The sequence below is a fragment of the Kwoniella bestiolae genome, chromosome 2, assembly GCF_000512585.2.
Source record: "Kwoniella bestiolae CBS 10118 chromosome 2, complete sequence".
Classification (NCBI taxonomy): Eukaryota; Fungi; Basidiomycota; class Tremellomycetes; order Tremellales; family Cryptococcaceae; genus Kwoniella; species Kwoniella bestiolae.
Window position 1 is genome coordinate 3,321,394 of NC_089242.1, and position 16,480 is coordinate 3,337,873.

General features: G+C 47.4%; 6 protein-coding genes across 6 annotated transcripts; 4 read left to right on the top strand and 2 right to left on the bottom strand.

The window, feature by feature from the left end:
* Nucleotides 1-217: 217 nt before the first annotated feature.
* On the top strand, nt 218-2,407 carry I302_104390 (uncharacterized protein; the record flags this gene model as incomplete). Its single annotated transcript, XM_019189752.1, has 3 exons — nt 218-343; nt 416-2,159; nt 2,262-2,407. 3 exons carry the CDS (start codon nt 218-220, stop codon nt 2,405-2,407), a joined length of 2,016 nt encoding a protein of 671 aa, XP_019049314.1.
* Nucleotides 2,408-2,956: 549 nt separating this feature from the next.
* Nucleotides 2,957-3,623, top strand: I302_104391 (uncharacterized protein; the record flags this gene model as incomplete). The annotated part of the gene is made up of 2 exons (XM_019189753.1): nt 2,957-3,350; nt 3,463-3,623. 2 exons carry the CDS (start codon nt 2,957-2,959, stop codon nt 3,621-3,623), a joined length of 555 nt encoding a protein of 184 aa, XP_019049315.1.
* A 980-nt stretch (nt 3,624-4,603) lies between these two features.
* On the top strand, nt 4,604-6,154 carry I302_104392 (uncharacterized protein; the record flags this gene model as incomplete). The annotated part of the gene is made up of 1 exon (XM_019189754.1): nt 4,604-6,154. The coding sequence occupies one exon, from the start codon at nt 4,604-4,606 to the stop codon at nt 6,152-6,154; it is 1,551 nt and encodes a 516-aa protein (XP_019049316.1).
* Nucleotides 6,155-6,564: 410 nt separating this feature from the next.
* Nucleotides 6,565-8,728, bottom strand: I302_104393 (uncharacterized protein; the record flags this gene model as incomplete). The annotated part of the gene is made up of 6 exons (XM_019189755.1): nt 6,565-7,419; nt 7,487-7,682; nt 7,755-7,856; nt 7,916-8,084; nt 8,180-8,527; nt 8,620-8,728. The coding sequence occupies 6 exons, from the start codon at nt 8,726-8,728 to the stop codon at nt 6,565-6,567; spliced, it is 1,779 nt and encodes a 592-aa protein (XP_019049317.1).
* Nucleotides 8,729-9,695: 967 nt separating this feature from the next.
* Nucleotides 9,696-13,447, top strand: I302_104394 (uncharacterized protein; the record flags this gene model as incomplete). Its single annotated transcript, XM_019189756.1, has 9 exons — nt 9,696-9,985; nt 10,194-10,400; nt 10,473-11,304; nt 11,412-11,557; nt 11,639-12,032; nt 12,107-12,226; nt 12,311-12,727; nt 12,873-13,169; nt 13,286-13,447. 9 exons carry the CDS (start codon nt 9,696-9,698, stop codon nt 13,445-13,447), a joined length of 2,865 nt encoding a protein of 954 aa, XP_019049318.1.
* Nucleotides 13,448-13,864: 417 nt separating this feature from the next.
* On the bottom strand, nt 13,865-15,552 carry I302_104395 (uncharacterized protein; the record flags this gene model as incomplete). The annotated part of the gene is made up of 2 exons (XM_019189757.1): nt 13,865-14,704; nt 14,788-15,552. 2 exons carry the CDS (start codon nt 15,550-15,552, stop codon nt 13,865-13,867), a joined length of 1,605 nt encoding a protein of 534 aa, XP_019049319.1.
* Nucleotides 15,553-16,480: the final 928 nt, after the last annotated feature.

Consider the following 16,480-nt stretch of genomic DNA (forward strand, 5'->3'; position numbering starts at 1 on the left):
AAGTTACTCGCAAAGCTGACGTGAATTGCTTGGACTACAGTACACATATCACTCGAGTATATATTTATATATATATATATATGATAGATAATCATATTTCATTAACATCACATACATGTCCATATCAAAAGGGTCCATCTCGAGTATTACCCTATACTTCTCCCTCTCTTGCCAAAATACAATACACCGACCCCGGCTCCCATGGACCATCCGAAATATGAATCCCCCACTCCAGCTCAAGCGACCCCTTCCCACATCCCCTTTCTCTTCTGACCCGACTCCATCTCGACCAGCCAAATACCGCAAGATCAGCACAGAAACGCAACCCGAAGTATTCTCACCTGTTCCTCCTAAACAACCTCTCCCGGATATATTCAAGATACCGACTCCCACTTATTGAGCTTCTGAAATCCAGGAGAGGTACACTCTGGACGTACCTTGGGACCCCGTTCCATCACGCGCGAGCCTCCTTCTCACACAACTGGGGTTGCGTCGATCACCTAAAGTACGAAAGTCCCTACAAGATCTGGAGACGCCCACGCCCATTAGGACGGGTACACCAAAACCTTTAATGGGCTCGCAAGAACCTGATAAAGCGATTCATCGTCCTTTGCGTACGGACGTCAATATATCTAGACGTTCTTTGATACCAGATCCGACGATTGGACGTTCAAGGCCAGAATCCGATCGAGGAAAGACCGAAGAACTTGCTATTTACGTATCGTCAGAGTCCGATTCCTATTCTGAATCAAAGCGAGAACCCGAGAAGAAGAAGGAATCGAAAAAATCAACTACAATCCCTCCTCTACCCAAATTCTCTTCTCCCCGAAGCTCAAGTCCACCACCCAGTTCGAAATTTCCCCTCAGAAACATTGCAAAAGCAAGATCGAACTTTGGGTTTACCGGAAGCATGTACAGCCTCAGCTCGGAAGTTAATCGTAGCAGGGTCGATTCCATGGACGATCAGACGCGACATGTCTGTGATTTATTTAGAGGCGACGTGGGCAAAGCTTCTAGTGCGACCGAGATCACGAGAAGAAAGGAGAAAAGCGATGTCACGGAGATTGGAAGGGTTAACGTCAGCTCAGTGCAGAGTCGTTCGGCAATTCACCATCGTACAAGCACATCCCACATACACCAATACATCAAACCACCGACGCACAGCGAGAGATCATCGAAGGATATTTGCGCGGCTATGATAGGTTTGGGAAAGACGGGCGATAGCATCAATAGTGTTTCGAGGATGGTCGACAGCACCAGAAAAGGTTCTGGTATACCGGAGTCAGCAGAGTCACAAGAAAAGATGAAGAACAAGAAATTGGCTGCTCCACCCCTTAAAACACCCGCCTTTAGTCTTGAAGACGTCTTGGCAACACTTACGCGTTGGGAAGAAGCGGAGAAACAAACGGAGGAGCTTGGAGAGGTACGATGTAAAACTGATCAATCAACTAAGACTAAGGAGATAAACAAAGGTCAAGAGAAGAAGGATACAGATGACTATCAGAAGACTTATGAGGAGAATAAACTCGATAAGAGGAGAAAAACCCAACCGGAAGAACAAGCGGTCCATTCTCCCAGGAACATGAGCTCTGAAGAGCTTAAGAGTAGAATGCAAAGACTTCGGGACAAGCTCAAGATCAGCGAGGAGAAGAGCAAGATGCTGCGAACAAACACAGATGACACCGATAAAATCAAGACCCGCCCTCTAAAAGAGAACGCAGTTCATAAGAGTGATGGAATGAAGAAACGCTCGGAAAAGACCAAACCCGATGAGGAGCCTCGACAACCCAAGAGCTACAAGAGCTACAAGAGCTACAGGACTCAAGAAGATCTTTTGGAGAGGAAGAAAGAAGCCATAGCAAGGCTAAAACGACATGTTCCTCTTAGATATCAAGGGGATGCTCTTGGGAATGTAGGAAGGTTCTACCAGAAGATAATCCAAGAGGTATTGCAGGCTGGAGAAAAGGAGAGAAAAGTGGAATCACAAATCCAGGCTGGACCGTCCAACGCACGAACCGCCACATCCGAGAAAGCCAAAGATGAAAACTCAGAATGCCTAATATGTTCCGAAGATATCTTCGACGTCCTGGTGAAAGCGGACGAACATGGTGGAAGCGAGTATGCATTGTGGGCATGCGAGTTGGCTGGATGTGGATCCGGTAAGTTCCCTTTTGTTTTCACTTGCATCACTTTCGAACCCTGCTTGTGGCGGTACATGCAAAAGGGCGCCGACTAGATGTCGCTTATCTTGTGTATTGTAGTATTCTGCGTGACCTGTGCGAAAGCTTACGTCGATAGAATGAGGACTACGGACTGTCCGGCATGTACGAGGGGATGGGATGTTAGGGAGCTTGAGAAGCAATATAAGGGTTTCATGGCGACGAAGGAGGCTGAAAACAGAGGATGAGTAGGGGATGTGGCCGCGCCGTCGCTTGTTCGAACTCTTTGGGCGATGATGTACGGAGAGATTTTGGTTAGCTTTGTAGACCCTTTTCATCAGCTTATCTTTGTGGTCTTTATATTCTACGTGTTATTCGTAGGCAGATTTCGATTTGAAAAAGTGTTGTTGAATGAATAGAAGTCTCATGTCAATACTTTCCCTATTGATCATCTGTCAGCATTAATGGGGCCGAGAGGGGATCGGTTAAGCGGTTCGATAGCCTGATAATGGGACTACAGTATACCTTTAAGCATGCTGCACTAACTCTCATTCCGATGTATGTCAGGCTGCTTTAGCGAAGGCTACGATTGTCCTGACTTGTATGTGGATTGCCGACTTCTAACATGTTCTTTCTCATCTCATCAACTTTAGTCTTGTTCTTTCTCACTCCGACATACCACATACGAGATATATACCTCATTGACACATATGCTCTGTGATACCTTTAAGCGACACCTTGATCAACCTCTGACTCTATCCTTGATCTTTGATGCTGACCCCTCCACTCCTCTCATCATGCCTGGTAAATCCCCTCGGCCATCCCGCGCCGCCAAGAGCCGAGCCATCCGACGCATAGATAAAGCGATACCCAAGGAGAAGAAATACCAGCGCAGAAGGAAGAAAGAGGATAAAGAACGTAAAGCTTTGAGAGAGCGGTATAGGCAGTCCGCGAAATATACAAAAGGGAAGAGAGAAGCCGAACAGGAGCACAGGCTGATGGATGATGATTCTGCGACGGAGGAGGAAGAAGATAAAGCACGAACGAAGAAGGAAGAATCGATACCCTTTGAATGTATCATCTGTTCAGATGAGATTCCGGATATCCTCCAACGAGCGGTTCAGGAAGGTAAAGGTGGGGTGGATGGAGGACTGGTTCTGTGGTCTTGCGATTTGAGGGATTGTGGAGCGTGTGAGCTTATTATACCTGTCTCTTTCATATCTTGATCTGGTTCTGATCTGATTTGTTCTGTGTGTTCAAAAGGTAGAGGATATACTAATCTGTGCGATTTTGAATCAAATAGTATTTTGCATATCCTGCGCTGTACGATATATTTCACCTCCCCTGCCACCTGTCATACACCCGGGACAAACGACATGCCCTGTTTGTAGGAGGGAATGGGATTTGGAGAGGCTACGAGAACAGGCGAGGGCGTATGATCCCACGCTGATGAGTGAGGGCTAGTCGAGATGAGTTTCAGTGATACATGAGGAAGATGGGGATCATAGAACACAGTATATGAACAGTATTCTATGGGCTCAGTGCGATGGTAGTACGAGGTACCTTGATACGTTCTTATCTATTGTCTCCTGTGTCGGGCGTTTGCTCATATGTAGCTTCGTGTTGTACGGGCCGACTTGAGAATTGCGAAAAGAGGCCCTGGACTTCACATTATTGTATCCAGTATGAATAGCCAGAGAGCAGGATTCGTAGGCGAGCCACCATACTTGGAAAGAGGGGAGCCCCGCAGGTCATCTCGCATTGAGCAATCATGAGCACAATCATCATCGTCCTTTCACTTCACATCCCCATGAAAAGAGAATGACGACGGAAAGCAGAAAATTCCAGAGTACAGTTCCTATCATTCCGGATCGGACTGATAATCTATGTCAATAAGGTCCAATCAATCGTGTGGATCAACTTATGCCAAAGGATCGAGGCGATCGTTGACTCAGTAGTGCCATTTCCAAGAAAGGACCTGGGATCTCCTCCGGAAATCGTACGCACCGCCTAATGGGCCGAAAGGATACGATGCATAGCTGGGGGACGGCTCGGAAATGAATGAAAAGGCGTGTCAAGTCGACGATCTGCAAAGGGGGTGGGGATTTGCTAAATTGCCGATTAAGGGGTCTGACCTTTGTAGAGCTACCACGAAGGATTAGCTTCAAACCTTGTTGCCACATATTTTTGTGGAAGCGTCCTGCTGTAATTTCTGAAGATATATAAACCGCTTGAGGGAACAGATTACTCTGAATTTCTTCCCATCAAACAATCAAGATACGATTAGTCAGTTCTGCGAACTGACAAAGCTACTACAATAGATCAGATTTGATACTTCAAGTTTTTCTACTATTACTTTTCTACAGTTTAGATATCTCAGCCATCTAATCTTTTCTACTTCTTCTGTTTAATTACTATCTACGGATCAACCAAGTCAAGCCAAAATGCGATCATCCACTTTCCAAGTCCTCTTCGCTCTCTTACTTCCCCTCGTTACCGCTCATCCGATCAACGATAACTCCAACCTAATCAACAGAAACACCCTAGGAACCCCCTCTCCCATCGTCGGAACTACTGCCAACGCCGCTGATGCCACTTCCGCCTCAACCCTTTCAACAATCACCAACGTCCATCAAATCACTTCCACCCAGACTCTCGCCTCTGACGCTCCTGGCGGGCAATCGCGCTCGATGCCATTTGAAAATGCTGAGGACTGTACGGACTCCCACCGAATTGGATTTCCAGGTGGTTCAGGGGGACATGGAGGGTTTCCCACCGCTCGACCAGGTGGGGGAAATTGCGCCGACGAAAAAGGGTCACCATGCGACTGTTCACTCCCTAATGCGACGCCTATTGGGGGACCTCCACCTACAGGACCCCCCACAGGGCTTGCCACAGGGGAAACTTCCAACGCCGCTGCTCCCACCCAAGCTTCCGGGAGATGTGCCGATGCGAGTGGATCACAATGCGACTGTTCACAGCCCGGTGCTACTCCTACTCCCATCGCGACCGATAGTGCCCAACCCACTAGCGACACTTCCAACGCTGCCAGCGTCAGTGCACCCACCTCGTCTCCCTCCGATGCCGCCGGCAAATGCGCAGACTCCAATGGTACGGCCGGTGACTGCTCTCAACCTGGTGCGACTCAACTCGCCCCGGGGAGTACGAGCTTGCCCGGAGAGACTTCCAACGCGGCTGTTCCCACTTCGGACACTCCCTTGCCTACTTCTGTAACAGGCATACCCTCCTCTGGCGGGCCCGCCCCCACTGCGACTGGTTCAGGTGGGAGTTGTGCGGATGCAAGCGGTAGTCCTTGCGACTGCTCCCAACCAGGAGCGACGCCCATCTCCACCAGTCCAGCAGATGTGACTTCCAACGCCGCCTCAGCCACATCATCAATGCCCCCTCCAATCGCCACCGCCACTGGGGGGTCAGGAGGTGGTCAAGGGGGATCAAGCTGCGCCGATGCGAGTGGTACTCAGTGCGACTGTTCCAAGCCTGGCGCTACACCCATTTTCAGCAGTCCAGCAGGGGTGAGTTCCAACGCAGCCTCAGCGACATCTTCAATCCCTGCTACAATCCTCACTGGAGGTTCCGGAGGATCACAAGGTGGTCAAGGAGGATCAGGCTGTGCCGACACGAGTGGAACTCCCTGCGACTGTTCCAAGCCTGGCGCCACTCCAATTGGAGCATCCTCCCTACCAGGTGTAACTTCCAACGCAGCCTCAGCTACCTCTTCCAATTCCGCTCCAATCGCTACCGCCACTGGAGGATCTAAAGGTGATCAAGGAGGATGTGCCGATCAAAGTGGAACACCATGCGATTGCTCTCAACCAAGTGCGACCCCCATCTCAGGCGGGCCAATGACAACTAGTGAATGTTCGGAAGGTCACGCCACAGCCACAGCCATTGGCACCGGACCCAGACCTAGCAATACGTCGTATGAGCAGAGTGCCCCGGAGAACTCAGAGGAATACAAGGAGGAGACTGAGTGATCGTACGGTGGGTAGTGCAAGGATTTGAAGATCTTGGTCAGTGACCTTGATAAGAGATATGGACTATTTGATTTTGTATTGTATTGTACTGTATATCATGTACGAGCTTGGATGGCTGTCAGTCGTGCTATTGTGTTATACTGTATGTATCTCATGGACTTTTCATATGCATTCGTGCTTTGGTATCAATCATCAACGATGAGCTGTTTGCCTAGCGTGCCAAACTTGTGATATATCACTGTACATTGTAAACGGTTTGCATAATTCATTGCCCTTGTGAATCCTATGTAGTCTATATTCCAGTGTACTTTTATCTCCTTTCTCATATGTTACCCAACTACGTTAATCACCACTCAAGATATCTACATGGGCCATGGACTCGTACTGTATGAGATGATTTGGTCAAATCATTATCGTCCTGCCAGCTCTTCACCTCGACTATGACCACGAACAACCCTCACATCCTCCCCGTCCTCACTCTCCTCTACCATATCATGCCCCTCTATCCATATCCTGCTCGAACCACGTTCGTTTGAACCCAATTGGTCCGGGTTGATATTATTCCCATTATCTCGCGAGCCTTCCTCCCTAACATTTTCGTTCGAGTTCCTCCTTGACAGAATCCCAGCCATCGTCCTCTTCTCATTGTTGTTCGATGCTGATGTCGGTGGATCTCCGAATCTTATGCGATCAGTGTCGTTATCTCCATTCGTGTTGGCGGGTTGACCGACGTTAGAGAATGCCTTGTGGTCCTGCAAGGTCCCAATAATCGAAGGTGGTCTTGAAGGCAGATTGACAGGTGGAGGTAACCTCGATACCCCGCCTCCCGATCCACCGTCTACATTCCCAGTAGCGTTCCTAGACAGACTCTTACTTCCAGTTATAGTCATCGTTCTAGCCAATTTGAACCCCCCTTTCCCAATCGGTATAGTGATCCCATGAACGACCACACTAGTCAATACCAAAAAGTACACAACGGGCAATATAACTTGTCGTAGGTGTTCTCGGGTCCCATCCTCAGGTATGACATCAAGAGCAACCTGAACGTAGAATACCGCTCCTACACCTATTGGACCGAAGAATCCTGCGAATACACTTTCTCGAGTAGTCTTGAGAGCGGGTATCCAGCGCGATAAAGCCCACACCCATGGTAATCTTCGTACTAACATGATGAGAATACCTAGGACGACGAGCCGCCAGGGTGATAAGGAGTATTTGGAGAAGTCGGACCATGGGATGATAGCGCCGATGTAGAGGAAGATGCCCTATCGTAGATGAGACACAGAATATGAGTTTATGCTCATACAATCTTCATGGATGAGCTTGACTCACACTGTTCAGCAATTGATCAATAACATCCTGAAATCCATGATCCTCCGTTTCCAGCCTGAACCAATCATCCCATGTAAAAGAGTTCCCAACGACAAAACAGCACAGAATATCATCCGAACCGATAATCCCCACCCAGCCAAGTGTGAAGAACGTCAAAGCTACTCCGAAGGACAAGAACGATTCGTGGTCGATGAGTCTAGAAGTGACGAAACAGACCACGTCAGATGTGTCGTTTTTGACGTTCTAGTAGTCTACCGTAAACACTTACTGTCTCTGCTTTGCAAATTTCAATAGCTTCCTCGCGATGTAGCCGACACCAGCACCGATCAAACAGGATAAGATGATCTGGTAGAACAGAATGTTGTAGAACCTAAGAATTGAGCACTTTAGCGGAACTCCTGAAAGTATTGAGGGGAAAGCCGTACTGACCATTCACCAATTGCTCCACCGATGCTATGTCGAGGATGATCCGGTTCGTGAATCAAGATGAGGTACAACGCTAGGAAGAGGAAGGGGAATCCCAGTCCGTCGTTTGCGCCGGCTTCGGCAACTATGATGTTCCGAACATGAAGAGGGACGTTCTTTTCGGCGTATCGACCTGTATGCAATATGAATGTCCAATGTCAGTATACAATTCGGCCTGTATAGTCATTTCGCCTGGTGGTATCCACGCCATAACAAGTTACAACTGACCTTTACAGATAGCATTACTCAGAACCGGATCCGTTGGCGTCACGCACGCTCCGATAACAAGCGATTCCAGGAATGTCAATCCAGGAATAAGACCCCAAATTAACAAGCTCGACACGAACCAAGCGGTGGTCATGATTGGACCCAAGAGGGTTACGAGGGATAACCATTCTCTTCTCAGATATCTAGCTGGCAAAGCAATCCCAGTGAACAAAACCTGGATGGCAATGACAACTCGGGTAATCTGATGAGTAAGGTAGTATTGATCGTCGGTCCATGAGAAGGGATCAAACCATCTTAAAGCGATGGGACCGGTTATGATTCCTACGAGTAAGGCAATGAGAGCTTCGGCTGAGAGGGTATTGCATATTTAGCTAATTTCGTTATCGGTGATTGGGTTGAATATGTAACGTAAAGATGACATGTGAAAACCCCAAACTCACACATGAATAGTTTTTCCTTGACGAAGTAACTGAAGACGCCAAAAATGCTGACGTACCCCCCTGCTACAGCTAGGGATTTGGACGTTTCGGTAACATCGAGAGCGACCATACTGAATAAGACAAGTACGCTCTTCCGAGCTCCCTAAGAACCTTTGAGGTGGAGTGACTGGTTTATGTATGGAAAAGAAGCGTTTCCTTGATGGTTGATGGTAACAGAGGTGGAGATGTGAGATAAGATTGATTAAATGTCCCGGCTATAACAGACACAGCTATAGACGAGTCAGATGGATGTATTTGTTGTTGCTTTGATGGGATCGAGTGCCTAATTTGGTGGTGGGATGCCAAGACTTTTCTGAATACTTTGGCACTTGTCTAACCCTCTGCTGTGGATCCCAGTAGGACAGGAGAGAGGATCTGTTGGAGTGGGAAGAATGTGGTTGTTTCAATTTGCGCGCACATGGGATGGATTGAATTGATTGTTGGTTGATATTATCTGTGAGGGCTGTTCCTCAAGGATTCTCGTCTGCTTTTGCTTGCGGCTTATAGACTCTGCTGAGTGTTCACCATACCTAGCGATGGGTCTTGCGATGAGATGATCAGCTTGAGGAAGAAGGAGGAGGAGGAAGAGAGAAGAGGAAGGGAGAAGATCTTGATCTGAATTTGTGCTCTGCGATGTTTTCTACTTGTTAAGATATTACGTTAGAAGCACGTGCATGATCGACAAGATCCGTCGGAAGTGATACCATACCTTTCTTTCGCCTTGCTGAATTTAGTCGAGTAACCCATTTAAGAAGAGGTGTGATGCGGGGATCCCGTACATACAGCAGTATGACAGTAGTAGTAAGGGGCGATGAATGAGGTGACGAACAAGTGATAGTGGTGGATGATAACATAGACTATACCTCAATATCACATTCATCAGACTAACTTCCTCATAGCCATCTTGCCTGCTCTCGAGGTCCCAGGTCATCACACTCACTATCGGATAGGGATCAGAAACCATAATCCATTTCAACATTCTCACTCCCCTCTTCTTGGCAACACCCCTACTCCTTTTCGCCTAATCATCCATCAACATGGCTACACCAGCAGCCGTGGAAGAAGCCAAGCTTCTCGCCGACGTACTGGGTGTGGTCAAAGTACAGTCAGTGCAACTGAAGCGATGTCTAGAGCAAGATCAGATCATGGAAGCTTTGAAAGCTGCTTCGTCAATGTTAGCCGAGTTGAGAACATCAAGCTTATCGCCTAAGCAGTACTACGAATTGTATATGAGCGTGTTCGATAGCTTGAGATATCTCAGTAATTACCTGTATGAAGCTCATCAAGAGGGGAAGCATCATTTGGCGGATTTGTACGAGCTGGTCCAGTGAGTATTGGTTATCTTCTTGTCTGGCGTGTTGGGGTAGATAAGGGCAGGTATGTGGTACGAAGAATAGAGGATGATATCGACTACACGAGGACTAGAATACATTCAGGTCTGAGATATCTGTATTCGTTATCCTTAGAAGGGTGTACGAAGGGAGTTTATCAATACTATATACGTCAACATTGCTAACAACCAACCTGTTCCTCAGGTATGCCGGAAATATCGTACCTCGATTATACCTCATGATCACCGTAGGATCAGTATACATGTCTGTTCCCGATGCGCCCGTTAAAGAAATAATGAAAGACATGTTAGAGATGTCTAGGGGTGTTCAGCACCCCACTAGGGGTCTATTCCTGAGACATTACCTGTCAGGTCAGACCAGAGATTTCTTACCAGTCGGTACGAGTGATGGGTGAGTAATGACGCTATACAGCTATGGGGATCATTCTAATCTTGTGCTGATGATTCTGCTGCCTGTGTGTAGACCAGGAGGTAATCTTCAAGATTCAATCGGATTTGTCCTCACAAACTTCATCGAAATGAACAAACTCTGGGTTCGACTCCAACATCAAGGTCACTCTCGAGAACGTGAGAAGCGTGAATTTGAACGACGCGATCTACGTATCCTTGTCGGCACAAACCTGGTCAGACTTTCGCAATTGGACGGCGTCGACTTGGACATGTACAGAAATATCATCCTTCCCTCAGTCTTGGAACAGGTCGTCAATTGTCGAGACGTGATCGCTCAGGAGTACCTAATGGAAGTGGTCATTCAAGTATTCACGGACGATTTCCACCTTCATACTCTCACGCCATTCTTGGGCGCCTGTGCTCAGCTTCATCCAAGGGTGAACATCAAGAGTATAGTGATAGCTCTGATTGATAGGTTGGCGGCATACGCTGCAAGGGAGGCTGAGAATGAAGATCCCGAGGAGAAGAAGAAGGGCGAGGAGGAAGCTGCGAAAAGATTGGCGGAAAAGATCAAAGCTGGGAGGGGCAAAGGTAAAGACGTTGATAAGTCGGAACAAGCTCCTGCGCCCACACCTAAACCTGCAGAAGCGGATGAATGGGCGAATGCAGCTTCTCCTCCGGCAGACGCTACTTCACCGAAGATTGGAAGTTCCTCTAAACCCTCTAGTCCGGTAAAGGAGAACGGTGAATCCTCTACTTCGCCCAAGAAGGACGGTGAAGAAGAGAAGAAAGAGGTCAAAGTGGATGAGAAGCCTAAAGAAGATGGCGTCAAGAAGTTTAGAGGTATCCCTGAAGACGTTAAGCTGTTTGAGGTCTTCTGGCAACAGGTCGTGGAGTTGATCAAGGTGAGTATTTCGCGTGTTTTTGGCTATTCCTAAATTTATCATCAGGATGGACGGCCTTGATCTGTGGCAGCACACTGTGAATCTCGCTGATACAATGGAATGGACAGGCTCGACCCGATTTACCCATCATGGATGTCACCGCTCTGTGTGTCTCGCTCGTCAACCTCTCTCTAAGCTGCTATCCCGATAGATTAGAATACGTAGATCAAATCTTGTCATTTGCTCATGGCAAGGTCATAGAGTATGCCCAGAAGTAAGTCCTCGCTTTTCACTCTCAAATCTTCTGATAACTCCCCGGATCATACTGATCGAACACGTCATAATCCTCCTCCAGCCCCGATCTCCACTCCCCACCAACCACAGCCAACCTCCTCGCCCTCCTCCTCGCACCCATCACATCATACCTATCTATCCTGACGCTCTTGGCTATACCGTCCTACATACCCCTACTATCTGTTCAACCATACTCCACAAGATTGTCAATCGGCCAAGCGGTAGTTTCGTCCGTATTGAAGAATAACACTCTAATTGATACGTCCGAAGATGTCAGTGGTGTTTTAGGATTATGTGCAGTACTGGTAAAGGATCAAAAGGACTCTACGATTGGCGGAGGAGCGCCGACGAGAAGGGGTCAACAAGTAGATTTGCGAGAACTGGCTGAAGAACAAGGTTGGGTCGCTAGGATGGTTCATCTGTTCAAATCGGATGATTTGGCAACGCAATTCGAAGTAAGCATACTGCCTTCACAGATCAGCTTGGTCTTGGAAAGCGCGAAGCTGATGATCGTCGGATGGACTTACAGCTGTTGCAAACTGCCCGAAAGCATTTCTCGGAAGGCGGCGAGAGGATCAGATTCACTTTCCCACCGCTTATCGCTAGTGGCATTCAGCTAGCTAGGAGATTCAAGCAGAGGGAAGATGTTGTGAGTGGTCTCAACATTACATTTTATTAGGCAAACACGAAATGAAGAACGATGATTGATTGATGTTTATATCACGTCATCTAGGAATCCGACTGGGAAACCCGCCTGTCATCCCTCTTCAAATTCATCCACCAACTAATCTCCATCCTCTACCACAAAGTCGAAGCTCCCGAGACGTGCCTACGTCTCTTCCTCCTAGCAGCGCAAGTATCAGATGATTGTAAATTGGAGGAACTGACGTACGAGTTCTTCGTCCAAGCGTTTGTGATTTACGAAGAGTCCATATCGGAATCACGTGCTCAACTACAAGCTATCACTGGGATTATATCTGCCTTGCAGACTACTCGATCGTTCGGGAATGATAATTATGATACGCTCATTACGAAGGCTGCTCTCCATGGTAGTAAGCTTTTGAAGAAGAGTCATCAGGCTACGGCGGTGCTTTATGCTAGTCATATGTGGTGGCAGGGGGATGTACCGGGAAGAGAGAAGGATGATAAGGTGAGTTTGGCTTTGTTTTGAGTGGAGTATGCAGGGCATAAGATAGTGTGGGTTCAAGAGAAACTATTAAGAGAAAGTGAACAGATTGATGTCGTGGAGGATTCAGTAGGAGGTAGGAGATCGTAGCTGACAATTGCCCCCCCAGACCCCATTCAGAGACGGTAAACGAGTCCTCGAATGTCTCCAGAAATCCCTCCGAATAGCCTCATCGTGCATCGACGAGCTCACCTCGGTCCAACTCTATGTCGATGCCCTTGATCGATACATATATTACTTCGAGCAAGGTGTAGAAGCGGTCACGCCCAAATATGTCAACTCCCTGGTGGAATTGATTACCAGTAATATCGATAGTGTCACGAATGGGAATGGCGATGTACATCCCTCATCGGCTGGTGCGGGGGGGCTGGTAGAAGGTGTTGGAGAGGGGGAGATGATTGTTAAGGTGGGTTGGATCTCTTCTCGCAGGATAAGGTGTTGTATGAATACGAAGAGAAGGGACAACTTCCGAGTGATAATCATGGTAATCGAGCTGACATGATGTTTTTGCAATGCACTTAGCACTTCCGAAATACCCTCACATACATTCAAGGAAGACAACACCAAGCTGCCAACTCGTCCAGCGAACCAGAGACGAACGAAGGTGGAGAAGAGAAGAAGAAGGTAGATTGGGAGAGTGTGGATGTCATTGGAGGATGTCTGAAGATGGGTATAAGTAGGTAGGTAGGTACAGCCTGTCGGGTGTTGGGACTCAAGTAGTATTTGTAGTGATAAGAATCTGGCTTAGCTGGTTACAGCAGAGTGAATTGAAAGGGTCGGGCCTAGGTTTGTTTAGTTTTGTATAGAATTGATACCTGGAATGGAATATGAGATTTCTTGGTCTTCGTAATGACTTTGCATGTGAGCTAAACTAACATTCATTCATACCTTCGTTGACCGTTTTATACCTCGTACACCGTGATACCTCATTCAAAAGATTTATCGCATTCTATATCATGATGAATGTCCTTCCATCCTATATACACTTTTGTTTGTGTCCTTCGCATATCATCCCAGTATGCACATACGAGAATCTGAACTTTTACGTAGTATCCTAATCTCCTTCGTACTTATACTCATCCAGACACCCAGATCCTTTTTTCATCTACTACCCTTCCGCAATTCCTCTTCAGCGAGTTTACCAAGAATATCCAACCCCCCATGATCTTCTTCATCTACACCGTGATGCCTTGATGCACCACAGCCCATCTCGACGTCAATGCCGACATTTCCCTGAGATTCAGATCTCCTATCTTGGATCAAGTCAAGTTTTGGGTGACCATCAACCGCTATTGCTTCACTCTGGGTGTCATTCTCCAGTAGCATCTTCCCTGTCGATTCGAGTATATCATACAGCCATTCTGCGTTCCTTAAAAATTCTGTCTTGCTCATTCCCATGATTGAAGATATATCTCCTCCACTATCCCTGCCAACCATATCATCTTGCGAGATCTCATTCTCGTCGGTGTCGAGAGTGCCCCCACGACCTGACTGAAAGAGTATGGTGCTTAGCCTGGATTGGTGTGGGCCCTTCCTATCCAACGAGTAAGGTAGATACGGTGATCTAACCTCTTCCTCTTCCCCCCCTCGTCGCTCCTGGGTATGACCAGGAGAAGAGAATGATCGTCTCATGAGTGATGGTACGCTGTTCCTTCGCTTTCGCTTTTCGTCTACTTGAGACATGATAGCTGCTATACGACTTTGCAGACCCACATTGTTCGTATGATCTGAGTTTCCGTTGAGATCTGCTGTATAATTGTCGTGCTTGTCTCCGTGGAACGGGTTGGCATGCGAGGGAGAGACGGGGGTGGAGTGGATACCTTGTTTGCGACCTGTTTGAGGCGGTGGTGTATGAGAGGAAGGGGGAACGATGGATAGGTTCAGAGTGGGGAATGGCTGGGGTTGGGGTTGGGAGAGTGAGGAAGATGATCTGTGGTGAGCCTACCAAACAAAACATACGTATCAATTAGTATTGTGCATCTTCCAGACATGTCAATCGGCAGATAGGCGAGAACAAGACTCACAACAGGCTGATAAGACATGGTCCTCCCATGGCCTCGTCCCCTCTGCCCATGTCCACCCATCACCCCCAGACCAGGTCCAACAAAACTCTCACTCCCACTCGAAGCTCTGACATGCTGTGCACCTGCCACACTACGAGAATTCCCATCAACCCAGAACCTCCTTCTATTTTGACCTGGTCCCTGTCCAACACCAACAGCAGGACTGATCTCCCTCTGATCCCCCACATTCATATTCCCTCCCATCCCCAACATTAAACCCTCATACTGTTCATCTTCTTGACCCTCCTCCTCGTCCTCCTCGGGCGTTGGACTTCGCCTCTTAACAGGAAACAACAAAGGTAGAGGCCTATCAGTCCCCCTAGACCTCTTCCAAAGTGCACAGGCATTACACAACGTCCCCCTCCATTGGGGCGTGTCGACCTCAGAACAATTCGTGCATTGTCGTTCGCCCGTGGAGGTATACGAGGGAAAACGGGATCCCTGGTTGGTTGAGGAGGTGGAAGATTTCTTGGAGTGTGAGTGGGATTTACGAGATCTGGTTTTGCTCTTGGCATTTTGGTTCTTGCCTTGAATCTGGGCTTGAGCTTGAGCATGGGGCAGTGGGATGGGGTTTGTATTGGTATGAGAGGGGGATAATGCGACCAGGGGTGGTGAAGTGGGTGAGACTAGGATAGGAGAGGTCGAGCGGTGGGTTTCGGTCTGAGAAGAGATGGATTGGTTGGGGATGTGATGCGAGGGTGGTAGGTGGTTGGCTCTGGTGGTCATTTTGATCATTCGTTTTGCGATTGAAAAAAGGTTGAATCGTGTAAATGAAGTAGATCCAAAGCTGGGCGAAGGATAGGTACCTCTATTCTGATACGGTAACGATGTAGTAAATATTCGTACAGCTATCTTTTCCTGCTCAGGTCTGAATTATCTTCCTATCGTTTCCCCTTTACTATCACGTCGACGCTGTTGTACTCCTTTATCAGTCGATAAACCACAGACCCTGAGTAGTCAAGCAGGACAACCTAAACGTATAGATTGATGCGACAAAGTAAGGTTATACCACTTGATCAGTTATTAATAATCAAAAGCCATCAGCTCTATCTTTCCCACTCCCCTTAATCCCATACCATATATCTCTGACAGATGGTGTGGATGGATCCATTGATCAAGTTGATCCCTCGTATCTTCGGAGACTATTTTCGATCTCTTACAACCCATGAGTGAAGAATGATCAAAGGAAAATAACATGTAAAGTCGAAGAGATCCTTTTTTGCGATCTTGCGACAATCTGGCCAATACCCATCCATCTACTCCCCACCCCCATTCCAACGTCTAAAAAATGAGATCATACTTACTGTGCCAGTATAACTCCTTTATGCGTACTTCTTTTGTTAGTTGACAGACAAAGGAGTCATTGTGTTCTGTCTTTCTCACACAGATCTTCAGGGGGTATGTCGCATGAGAGCAATCAGCTTCAATTTCCAATCTCCATGACTAAATGAATACAGGTAGGTACAAATATGTCAGGACTGACCTTAGTTTAAATCTTACGACGATATTCAAATAGAGACTGAATGAGCAGGGATATAAGTAAGTATTCTCACAATTAGTAATGACACAGATAATGTCTCTTTTCCCTCGTAAGGGGATTACCGGTGTTGAAACGTTGCATGACATCAACGAGTACCCAAATCATTATGTTATT